The sequence below is a fragment of the Tauraco erythrolophus genome, chromosome 8 (genome assembly GCF_009769465.1).
Source record: "Tauraco erythrolophus isolate bTauEry1 chromosome 8, bTauEry1.pri, whole genome shotgun sequence".
Classification (NCBI taxonomy): Eukaryota; Metazoa; Chordata; class Aves; order Musophagiformes; family Musophagidae; genus Tauraco; species Tauraco erythrolophus.
The window spans coordinates 33,657,876-33,670,366 of record NC_141472.1 but is presented as its reverse complement, the minus strand read 5'-3'; the positions used below and the strand labels follow the sequence as shown (position 1 = coordinate 33,670,366).

General features: G+C 48.4%; 1 protein-coding gene across 3 annotated transcripts in view; it reads right to left on the bottom strand.

Annotated features, from left to right (window-relative positions):
• KALRN (kalirin RhoGEF kinase) overlaps window positions 1-12,491 on the bottom strand; it is a 536,138-nt gene that overhangs the window by 8,592 nt on the left and 515,055 nt on the right. For all 3 annotated transcript variants that reach the window (XM_086615857.1, XM_086615858.1, XM_086615859.1), the window contains 4 exons: window positions 5,015-5,042; window positions 4,371-4,542; window positions 2,083-2,204; window positions 435-566 (listed from right to left, as the gene is read on the bottom strand). In XM_086615857.1, coding sequence (XP_086471983.1) covers window positions 435-566; window positions 2,083-2,204; window positions 4,371-4,542; window positions 5,015-5,042 — 454 coding nt within the window. The remainder of the gene's footprint in view (window positions 1-434; window positions 567-2,082; window positions 2,205-4,370; window positions 4,543-5,014; window positions 5,043-12,491) is intronic.

The following is a 12,491-nucleotide window of genomic DNA, read 5'->3' as shown; positions in this document are numbered from 1 at the left end:
AAAGGATGGTTGGATTTCAGAACAAATGGATTTCAGAGCTGAGTTTGAAAAGTATACACGGATCTGCAACTCTGTCCAGATCAGGAAAATAATGAGGCTGCTTTGTTTTTACATTCCCAGGAAACATCCATCAGAAAGGATGGAAACCATGGTGGCAGAATGCAGATGATGAAAGGATGCCTTAGGGATGGATATGTTTTAGCTTAGCACATTGTACTTGCTGGAAGTGACTAGAGGAAACCGAAAGGTCTGCAATATATGAGAAGTCAGACTGGATGACAGAAGGCCTCTTTTGGCCTTAGGCTTTGGGATTTGTAAGCAACAGTTAATGGCACCCCAGTGGTGGCAAGGATGCTTTTCGGACCTGCTGTGCCATAAAGCAGACTTACTTTGTTCTTATTCTCAGGCCAGCAAGCACAGCTCAAACCACTTACCCTCTTCTCTGTACTCCACAGTGTAGCCTGAAATGGTGCAATTGCCTGTACTGGAGGGGGGTAGCCAGCGCAGGATCACAGAGGTGCAGCTTCTCTCCTGAGCAATGGGGCGATTTGGGGCAGCTGGGACACCTTAGGAAGAGAAAACAAGCACTAAGTCCAGCATCGTGTCAACAAGAGCTAGTGCTTTATTCTGAAGATCAGGTGTATCAGGTATGTCAGGTCACTACGAGGCAGCTGTGCCTTGCAGAGGGAGTGCTCTGGTTTACACTGGGTTACCAGCACAGCCAGAGGAAAGGGAATGTCACGGTCCTGTTCACCTACCACCGTGGATCTGATACCTCCATACTAGCAGCTAGGAAAGAAATGTGCTGCTTGCAAGCCCTGCTGCCTTGATGTAGTCTCATGGTGTTACAGGGCAGGGGGAATATCTTCTTGCTCACAATGGGTGGTCAACTGGACTGTGATGCCCCAGGTAGCTCCCTGCAAGGCCATTCAGGAGAATCGCCTCTTGGGTGCAGAGGATATGTCTGAGCTCAGCTGCTGTAAAGGCAGAGCCTCTTTACCTGCCACCTTCTGCTATCAATTTTTGCTCCAGCTCAAGACCTGAAGCAAAGCCCATGGAACTGAGCAAAACAAATATTCCTATGGACTTCACCAAGCAGCAAGTGATGTTCTGGAGGTGGGGAGGCAGTTACCCTTGAATTGTCCAAAAATGACACAAGGCATTCAGAGTGCTTCTGTGTGTATGGTGCTTGGTATGTTTGACAGCGGATTGACAAATGACCAGTAATTCTTCTATGTTTTGCTCAGGGCTCCCTTCAGCACAGGAGTAGTTAGTGGAGCCACTAACTTGCTTGGATAAATTGGGGAAATTATATCTCTGGGGCAGTTCGTGAGACCAAACAAATCGACTTATAAATGCTGGTGACACTCCTGCATTTGTTAGTCACTAGAGACATTTGTCTCTGTTCCATCCCCTTCAACGCAGCAGGTACCCCTCATCTTTCATGCTAACAGTTCCCTTCCCAGAGCTGGAGGCCATGAGCATCAACTCATTATTTCATATTCATTACAATTAGATGGGTCACTAATTGCAGCGCTGAGAATTCATGCTCAGAGACATGTCTCCGAGTTGAATCCCTGCAGAACAGTTCACCCAGGCCACCTTACTCTCACCTCCTCTGTCCTTCCCTCACAGGGAAGGGGAGGCTGAAAATCGGTGTCACTGGATCCCAGGTCCCCTGACCCCAGGCAGGCTCTAAAGCCCAGAGCTCCCTGCGGGCAGCCGGGGTGTCATCCTCCCAGGGGCTCGGCAGCTTACAAGGTCTGCTTCCCCCAGCCGACCTTCCCGTGCCCCTGGGAAGCAGCGCTGTGAGCAGGATGCAGGAGCTGAACCAGTGCCAAAGCATTTTCATTTCCCAGATGTGATGCTTATGATCAGACGACTTAATCAAGCGCAAAGAGTCGGCAATGCCTTTGGCCATCAGTGGGAGTCTTGGCTGAGGAACGGTTGTATGATTTTAACGTCTCAATTCACCTGGCACAGCTCCATGTCTGGCTGCCTTTGCACCAGCTATTCCGGTGTGCTCCCAGCCCCCACCAAGGGAAAAACCCTTGGGAAAAACCTTAAGGTCAGATGCGCTACCTTGAACTTTGATGGTCGCAGAGGTTGATGCGGTTCCATGTTCATTGGTTGCCACACAGGTGTAAATGCCACTGTCCTGAGGCATCAGGTTGCAGATCTTCAAGGTGAGCTCCCCGGAGTCACTGTGGGTGCAGGAAGCCCAGATTATAAAACACTGCTTCGCTTGCGAAAGCTTTTTACACCAGTTCCTGTCCTGCCTCGTTACAAACACAGGTGCATGCAAATCCTGTTAACTCATTTGAAGGAACATCCCCCCCCTCAGCAATCTGGTACCCAAGTACAACCCCTCCATATGTCAGGATTAGGCTGTTAATAAAACTTTTGAGCAGAATGGTCCAAATTGCCTGCTAGGCAAATCTATGTCTGCTGTGGCCGCAGAGGAGATGGGGAAGGATCACTCAAGCAGCAAGCAAAGTCCAGGAGCTGAACATTTGCTATGCCAGTCCAGATGTGGATGCTTAGACCCCCTACATCTGGAGAGATTTCCCCAGGCACATCTTTCCTATCTCCGGAGATGCTGAGCTGCTGTGCCTCTGCACTGAAGTCCAACACATGCCAGATAAATGGGGCTTCCCGCAGATGCAGAATGCGGTCACACAGCACACGGTGCCTGACGTTTCTGGGAAGCTTCAGACCCCTGGAGCATACGCCGTTGATCTAATGAGGCTGCTAGGCCCCTGGTTGGAAGGCTGGACATCTCACAACAGCTAGGGATAAAGAACACCAGCGCTGATTTTGTGAGAGACACTCAGTCTTTGGGCCAATCTGAGCAGATAAACAGCCCTGTGGAGTCTGGTGACTTTATAGCAGGTCTGTACACAGTCACTTTGGTTTGCACATTGTAGTCTTTAATATGCAGTTTCAGGCAATTGGCCTGAATTAAAGGATTTTGCTTGTGTAACTGCTTTAGCTGTACTAGAGACCCAGCTTAGAGCCAACAATAAATCCCCTTGATGGCAAAACTAGACTAGTTCTTCAGTGTGTGATCTATGGGAAACTGCGGAAGGACATGGTTGCCGGTATAACTGCCTGCACGCTGTGGCTTTGGCTGGCCTGACTATGCTGGTTTAAAACAGGACAGAAATATCTCCTTCCCTCACAATCCAGACACTCACGCCAGCAAGATTTGTAAGACAGCCACTAATTTGCTGGGTCTTTCCTTGGCAGGCAGCGTCTTCGCCGAAAAACAAATACAAGTAACAAGACAAGACAAGTTCTGATAGTGCACAGAGTGCCAATGAACAGGCAAAGACTGTGATGGAAAACAGAGCCCTGTATGGAAATATTCTCCCATCCCAACCCTAGCCAGAAGCCTGAAGATAAGGCACTGGTCATCTATTGAGTAATGGCTAAAAAGACAATTCTGGGTGCTCTGAGGTGGCTGTACAAGCCAATGGTCTCTGAAGGAACCTTTTGAGCAGATGTAATTTTTTTTTTTATTGACCATGTAAAATCCCTTCTTTCTCAGTGTTCATTTTTCACTTTCAGTGACTTTGTACTCCCTGGATTCATCTCAGCCTGTGCCAGAAGTGCTGAAAAGTTCGCAGGAAAAATTGCCTCCCAGAGATTTTCACTGCAGTGTGGCCCAAATCGCTTATGTAAGCTGCAGATGAGCATCCAGCAGCAGGCTGTTACCTGACCTGAATTCAGCTCCAGATCTTTTTGGATATTCCCAGTGCTTGTTGTAAAGATGGTTTTCCTCTCCCTTAGCCGGGCCAAGAACATCATGACAACCATCTTTCTGCCCGAGCATAGCTAGGTGTAGCCTTCCCAGGAGCACATATAAGCTCTTTTAGGAATAGCTGAGGAAGGGCTCAGGAAAAATGCAGGAGTTACCACCTCTGCCCATGACATGAGAAAACACCCAATGACATGGGTATTGCACGCTGGTGAGGGTTTGTTCTGCCCGACTCCTGTGCCTACCTACTGGCATCAAACTCAAGCGGAGAAGCCCCAGCAACGCAGAGGCAGTATTAGCCAAACTAATATGCTGGAAATATTAATTGCTTCTGGCTTGCAGCTGGCTCAGCAGGTCAATCAGAGCAAACTCATGTCTGCCAGCACCACACTGTGGATATACCCTACATCAGCTTGGGAAACTATAGAGCTACCTGAGCCCCAAAGTTTGACCCTTTCTAGCTGACATGTGGTGCAGTGGTGTGCAAAGACACTGTGCCAGGCTCAATTAACTGCACTTCTGGTGAGTCTTGTAGCCTGGCTGGTGCCATATTTGAGGGCAACATGACCATCATGACGAGCTAGGCTGGGATCTAAAGGCAAGAGCTTACCAGGATGACACTGTGTAAGTGGCCGTGCTGTTGTCATTGTCAAGAATGTTTTGATCCGGTCCTTTCCAAGTTATTGTTGGTTTGGGCCGCCCACAGACTTTGCACTGTAGCATCACTGTGTCACCGAGCAGGCAGGTGATGTCCACTAATGGCACAAGAAACTCTGGAGCCACTGGAAAAAAACATGGGGACACATACGTGACACCTTATTTTAATCTACAGGTGAGGATGCTCCCCATACAAGTCTAGAGAATATGTTACAAGACCAGTTATGGGATCTGGGTCCCAAACAGCTGAGGGTCCTGGGATTATGTTACCAAAACTCCCCCTTCACTAAAAGCCAGACATAGACAGCATAGACAGCAAAGGAGGTAGCGGGGACTGTCCACCCCGCCCAGGCCTGTGCTCTGGCAGGAGGGTGAGACTGTGAAGGCAGGTTTGGAGGGGTTCAGCCTCGCCTGCGGTCCTTGGGCTGGCTGAGCTGAGCAGCCAGCAGGAGGGCTGCCTTCCCTGGGGACCGAGCAGCCGGGAGCTGGCTTTGCTGTAAACGCTGATGAGTGCGGAGCGTGCTGCTGCACTGGAGCAAATCACAGCTGCTGACTTGCCCCTCCGTGCCAGTTAGTGCACAGCTGTCCTTAACTCACCTTCTTGAATGAAATTGGGGTTGATTATCTGAAAAATACAAAGAAATAAAAGCATTTATTTTTCTGGACAGTGACAAAGAGACGTCTGGTTTCACGAGGTACCATGATGAGCGCAACCAGAGCCACAGAAGCACTGACCAGTGGCTACAAGCAAATTCTAACAACTGGCAGATGCAACAAGCTCTAGTGACAACTGAACAAGCCTGTGCGCAGCTGGGGAAGTAAATTAAAGGTATGGCTTCTTGAACTCCAGTAAAGCATCACAGGTAACAGGCACAACACTGAGGCTGAGGACGGTGGACCTGCTTTCTCTTTCCTTGGGTAATAAGGCTCAAGTCATTAACTCTTTTCTTCCTGGAGGTGGTTTGTGCCCCCCTGTGCCTGGCTCCAGACCCATGTCACACAGCGCCTGCAGTGACCACGAACCTGGGGTGTCTCACCAGTGCTCTGGCCACTAACCGGCTTTGGGGAGACGTCTTTTAACTTCTGCTCGGCTTCATGGAAAAAAGGTAAAGTACTAAACCAGAAATACTGGCTTCTTTTTGCCTACTGACAAATGTCAGTCCTGCAACAACTCATGGTCTATCACAATGAGTGAAGTTACATTCATTTCATTGGACTGCTGGAAACTTTCCAACTTGAATCTAGGTTTGGATAACTGAGAGTTATTTTATCTAACTAGTTAATTGATCAAGTTAGCAAAGACTTGAAAAGCTACTGTCTCACCATGACCCATATATGCCAATTGCCTCCTGTAAACCCTGGAAGCAATGGTGGGAATAGCAAAGACAAACCCCCTAAGTTCTCACAGGCGGTATAAAACCTAACTACGGAATGGCGTGCAACAGTACCTAGCTTTTAGCCTCATTAACAGTTTTAATAATCTCTTAAAGCCTTCATTATTCAAACTAATAATTTGATATCAAACACCACAAAAAGCAGTGTGGTTTATCTTGCCTTAAGTGTATTTGTTACTATCTATTTAAGAGCTATTTTGGAAGATGCCAATGAAGCCGTGACCTAATTCATGGCCTGCCAAAGCTGATGGGAGTTTTTGCAGAGGTTCAGAAACCAGGCCACGAAGCAGAAGCAATAACCCTTCAAAATAACATAGATACATATTCAAGATCTATATTTATATTTTGTCTTTATAAATAGTCTTCCAAGGTGAATGGCTCAGGGTGCCATTCAAGGAGGCACTTGAGCATATTCAGGTTCATTTTTGTTTCACAGCCCTTCTTCATAGCCCCAGGCAAACCTCTGGCACCAGCACTGAGACCTCAGGGTCTGTTTTCCCCCATCACCACCAGGTGACGCCAAATGAACCAGGCACAACATGGACTCGTCACTCACAAAGGTTCATTTTTGTCCCATAGAAACATACCTATGTCAACAAACTCCTTACCATCTGAGACTATCCTTTTCCTAGCAATAGGCAGAATTTGATCCTTCAGGACACATCTACAGAGAACACAACGTTCCTGGTACTGGCTGAAACAACTGGCCAATGCCAGTGCCCCAGAAACAAGTAGGGGCTGCTGCTTGTGGGCAAAGCCAGTTTCAGTTCCTACCAGGTAGTCAGTTCTAAAGGAAGTCTGTACCTGGTGGGCAAAAGCGTGCTGGTTTGGACCCTCACACGCTCCCCAAAATGCTGAGATTTCAAACGTTTCATTCCCAGCATCCTGGAAGGAGCCAACTCCTGCCTACATCCCTGGAGAGGACTCTTTGAGCACTATTATAATTAGGGCTTCTTATTTTTTAAAGCCATGCTAGGGACACCTCTGTGGTGGGGAGGGTGCATGATAGCATGCCACCCCTGTGATGGGATGGCACAGTTCATCTCGACACGCAAGAGCCTCAGTGGGTGAGGGACCCAGCTGGGTCTTCCTCCTCCCAGTTGCACCTCCTGGCCCTGGTTTCACTTGGGAAGTGCGAAGCCCCACCTGAAGGGTGCAGCTGGGCACTGATGCCAGGATGTGGACCACTGATAACACCATGGAAGCCTCTGAGAGGGTGAGGGGGTTAGAGGCAGCGATTGCTGCTCTGCAGGGTCCAGGACCCCATACAGCCCCCTAGATCCAAAGGACAGGAAGAAATCAGGGTGCAAGAGGGCACTGGATGAAGAAGAACATCTTCTCTCCCACCTGTGCATGTGGAAAAGGAGAGACGGATCTTTGTGATTAAGTGATATCATGCACACAACACAGCAAAGGAAGAAAAAGCTGTTTGTGGATAACCATCACTTGCCACTTTTCACTCACGGAGACCATCTACTATGACCTTAGCAACCCCAGGCATCAGCTCATTTGCAAATACATCTTCATTTGTGTAGTTTTTGGCTTGACTGGAATATGCATCTATCCTCTGAAGCTCTCCCTTTCCTTCTCTGCAGCACGCACTAAATTCCCTTATTCACTGATTTCCATCCTTTAGCATCAGAGATCAGGAGAAGGAAACACTCCTAACACTTTGTATTAATTTTATAACTCTAAAGGATTCATTAGAAGGTGAAGCTACAATGATGAATGTAATGGATATATCTATAAATAAATAATGCTACATTTCTAATGACTTCCAAGGCATGATCATTTATAATAACTGCCTTACCAATGTTTTTGTTCTCTTGCCTCACCATGGGAATATCAGAAAGAAAATTACCGCTGCTAGATAATACTAGAAGAGTCTATGGGTAAAATGTACATTTCCTTTGATAAAACTTCATCTGTTAATTAACAAAATGTTATCTAACAACACCCTCCAGCCACGTTGCAGCTTTTGCCTGCTGTAACTTTAGACAAAAATAAAAGCCCATTTGCAAGAGTAATGTTTAAGTGCTACCAAAGTGATTTAATACATCACTTAATCTGGTCTGCTTTGAAGGAGGAGCCAAATGGCAGGGTGAGAAGGGCAGAAATAGGAAAGTGAGGGTTCACAGCCAGATCTGGGGCCAGAAGCCAGCCAGCATAGATGCTGCATCCAGCCAAGTTTCCAGGCTATGGGTGGATGGCAGGAGATGACACACTCCACAGAGTTCTTCTAGATTAAGTGCAAGACCTTCGGAGATGATTTCTTCACTTGCCAAATAGGTTTTTAATCCCCGTGGGTGGAGAGGAGGGCTCCAGAGCGCAGCCCTGCTGCCCTCGGGAGTTCGGGAACTCACCTACTGCTTTTCCGCATGGCCTCCTACCCGTGCCGGGCTGGTTTCCCTTACGGACAGATTTGCCAAGCACATCTCAGAGCCTCTTGAAAATGACTGTGTGTGCAAAAAGCAGGAAAAGCTACCAAAGTCCATGCATGTAACTCTTCCCAATTCTCTTCCCCTTTCTCAGGGCTTTTACAGAGAGATGAAAGCCGGGCCCCGTCGTTCTGAGGAGCAGAAACCCCCACCAGCGAGGGGCCGGGGCGGGCTGCTGGCGAGCAGGGGAGGTGCCATGTGCTGAAATGGGGATCATGGGCAGCGGGTGCAGCACCCTGGCACCACCGAGGCGGGTAACACTGTGGGCTCGAAATCCAAGGGACTTCTCCCTCAGAGAAAAGGAGGTGAAGGACTGTCCTCTCCAGGGTGTTCTTCCACATACTAAAGCCCCTGCTCGCCCTGGGGAGCTCCTGCACAGCCGAAGGGCAGCGGTGGTGTTGGCAGGGGTGATGCTGGAGCCCCGGCTGCTGCGCATCGCTCCTTCAGGGAATGCCCTGCGCTGCTTTGAGATTATCGGGTGCAAAAAACCACCTGCTGGTTACGTGCCTTTTGTGGAGTTCTACTTTTTTCCTCTCTGAAAGGCAACATGAGGCTCAGCCCTGAAACCCCACTCACTCTGTAGTGGTTTCAATGAGGATTTCACTGTCTGGCCCTCTGCTCAGCATCCCGGGCCATGGAGGCCATGAGCTGGGGAAGGTGACCTGGGGCCTCGGGCTCACAAGGGCTCCCTGGAGAAATCCCAGCAAACACCACCTGCACGCTGTGGCTGCCAGCCTGGCCTGTGAGCCAAAAAACTCATGGGGATGGAACTACCCAATGCAAAAACTTCTCACCCCATCTTCAGCGTCAGTCCACACTGGGCAAACAAAGACCCTAAGGGATAAACGTGGTCAGCACCACAGTCACTCCTCAGGTAAGAAACACAGCCAGCTGTTTTTTTCTAGCATCATAAATTTAGTTGAAATGAGATAGATTATTTTTTTTTTGTCTTTGGATGAGATAGCTGTAGCCTGGCCCAAGGTAGGTGAAAAGTTGTCACGCTCCCTCCGCGGCCAGGAGAGTTTCTGTTTCCAGTGCAATGATGGCTAAAAATGGAAACCCCGCACGAGGTGACAAAGACAGACCATGAAACAGCCTCTGCTTGAGTGATGTGGGGTCTAACGCTGACCAGGCAAAGACAGGGAGCCGGAGGGAGGGAGGTGAGATAAAGAAGTGGGAGGACAGGTCAGGGTTATTCAATAAAAAGGCCAGAAATAGATCTTGCTTCTCCCTCCTCCAGCCTGCACTGTGTCAGGGCTCACACCACGAAGGGCACACATGGTGTGTACCTGAATGCCTTTGGGGACCTGCAGGGATCTAAGCAATTCAGGATCGAAATGTCTTTTTTTTTTTTTTTTTTTTTTTCCACAGAACAAGGGTTTGGATATTATTGCCGAATTTGCTCACAGTACCTATCAAACGCCGGTGAAGGGCCCAGCCACCTGGCCCCCGGGCTTCCAGAAATGTTCAGTGAGATTTTTTCTTAGCAGGGCATCTTTAGAGGGAAAAAGGAGCAACTCAGTGTAACAGCCAGGCTTTAGAAAAGCAGCATAGATGCTGCATCCAGCAACTCCTGCAGTACTGGGGCATGTTTATCCCGGCTCGTTAAGCTCACGTTATAAAGACAGAAAGGCATCTGCAGCAGCGGCAAAGTGACTCCCACTGCCCTAATTCCTAGCGAGAGCTTATCTCCCATTTGTACACACGTGCTGCGGCTGGGGGGGAGCGGGAAACCGTTCTGCAACGCCAACAGCCAGGCCTGAAATGCTCTGCAAGCGTGTTTCAGTCCCATTTTAAGGGAGTGCAACAAAACCAGGAGCAAGAATATCTCCCCCCCTCCAAAGCATAAGGCTAGGCTGCAAATTAAGCATCTGTAATAAGATCCATGCTTTATCTAAACAGTAGAGGGCATGTTTACTCCAAGCCAAGCAACTCGGCATTTTGTAAACACTTCATGGCACTTCTTGTTCACTCAGTTAAAATAAAATATTGGCGCGTTTGCACATGCTGGTAGCAGAGTCGGCAGCACGTTCCTTGCTCCCTCACCCAAAAAAAAAAAAAAAGAAAAATATTAATGATTCTCAGAAAAAAATAAAAATAATTGGAGAGGAATTAAGCCAACTCTAATTTGCAGGAAACGATCTATCAATCCATCTCTGACTAGGTCAACTTCTACTTTGAGACTTTTAGGGGGACAAGTTCAGAGTGTTCCCCCTACCTCCTCCTAAAACCCACAAATTAACAGGAGAAATTTCTGGAAAAAAGGAGCAACTAAGTATCTCACTACATGTGGATAGATCTGCCAAAGGGAAAACATAATTTAAAATGGGAGAATGGTATCTGATGATACGTCCCATGGCATCAGCCTTTTGGTAGGGATGGGGGATGCCTTCTGGCACCCAGCGTGGATGGGTTCAGCTGCCTTTGAGACTGATGGAGAAGCCCTCAGGGATGCTGACTCTCGTACACACATCCATGCAGAGCCAAGTCCTCTTCCCCATGTCACACTCTTGCTGCAAGGTCCTAATGGCTGGTGTGCTTCAATGGGTGTAGCTGGGGGATGCCTTTGGTATTCCAGGCACTGTGTTATAGCACTCTACCCCCTTCCTGCAGATGAAATAGGTCACTTCTCCCTCTTCCAAAAGCTAAACCACAGCACCTGCACTGCCAGCTCAGCCTGCATCACACCTGATGAGCCACCTTCCTGGATGGTCTCAGCAATCCCTGGCCACTCAGGACAGCAGGACGGCGATGTCACCCATGGAGGTCACCCCAGGGAAACGCGGGAGGTTCTCAGGATTGTACTCGTTCATACTGTGATAACAGGCCAGGAAAGGCTTTCTTACCAGTATTGTGTGAGACCTCGCAAAGAGAGTATGTTAGATCTGCTCTGGAGATGGATGACTCGAGGCAGGGGGTGAAGGCATTTTCCTAAAGCACTCGGAAATTCTTGGCCTGAGCTGCACGTTGACTTGGAGCCAATGCTGTATCCACCAAACCATTACTTACTCAACCACTTGGACTGCAGGGGTGCTAAGACAATAGTCTTCCCTACAAAATGTTTCCTAGTGCTTATCTTGCTGTAAGTGTCTCTGAGTACTTCTTAACATGCTAAAATGTCATAACTGAAAAAAGTAGATTATGAAGCTCAACTTACATACCTTGGCAACAGCCCAGCTCACTAATCTAATGATGGCACTTCCACTGACTCAGGGTGGGCCTGGACTTCATCTCTCCCTTGCACAGCTAAGAAACTAAAACAAACGCCAGACACTGGGTGACAGTTGTGTGTTGGTCAGGATTACTCGTCACGCACTGCAGTTGGGCTCGCGCTGTGCAAAACAAGACGTCTGGGCCCATGTCAGATCCCTACATGTGAGGTCCATCTCAAAGCCTGGAAGAGTTGCTGCTGAATTTAGCGAGGTTTAGCTCAGTCAGATCTGACTGCTGGAAGGACATTCAGTTTGACAAGAGAGGCAGCCCAATGGGATTTGCGCAGTTGACTTACGACCCCTTCAGCAATCTCGAAACCCCATGAGACGTTACAACATATAATAGTAGGGCAATTAGCTACATCATTGTCCAGGACCCCAGACTTGGGTGTGGACGATATTTACTCATTCACAGGGGCATACACCTTCTTCCCAGAAGCGAAGCTGCCTATGCCTGAGCAATTAGCTTCAGACATGTGGGAAGGGAGTCTCCAATCTTTCTTAAATATAGGTTACTCCTATCCCTCACATGGCTACACATGCTCCTTAAGTGCCTGCTCCTCCACTCACATGCCTGACAGGTGAGTTTGCACCTTCTGTTTTGTGAAACAACAGCGCAAAGCAGAAAACTAGGGGGAAAAAAATTTCAGTTTCATGCTTATGCACTTTCATTACTGTGCTGGTTTTGGAGATGGAGTTAATTTTCTTCGTAGTAGCTAGTACGGGGCTGTGGTTTGGATTTGTGCTGGAAAAAGTGTTGATAGTTCAGGGATGTTTTAGTTACTGCTGAGCAGTGCTGACACAGTGCCAAGGCCTCTTCTGCTTCTCACCCCACCCCACCAGCGAGTGGGCTGGGGGTGCACAAGAAGTCGGGAGGGGACACAGCTGGGACAGCTGACCCCAACTGATCAGAGGGATATTCCACACCATATGACGTCATGCTCAGCATATAAAGCTGGGGGAAGAAAGAGGAAGGGGGGGAGGTTTGGAGTGACGGCGTTTGTCTTCCAAAGTCACTGTCACACATGAT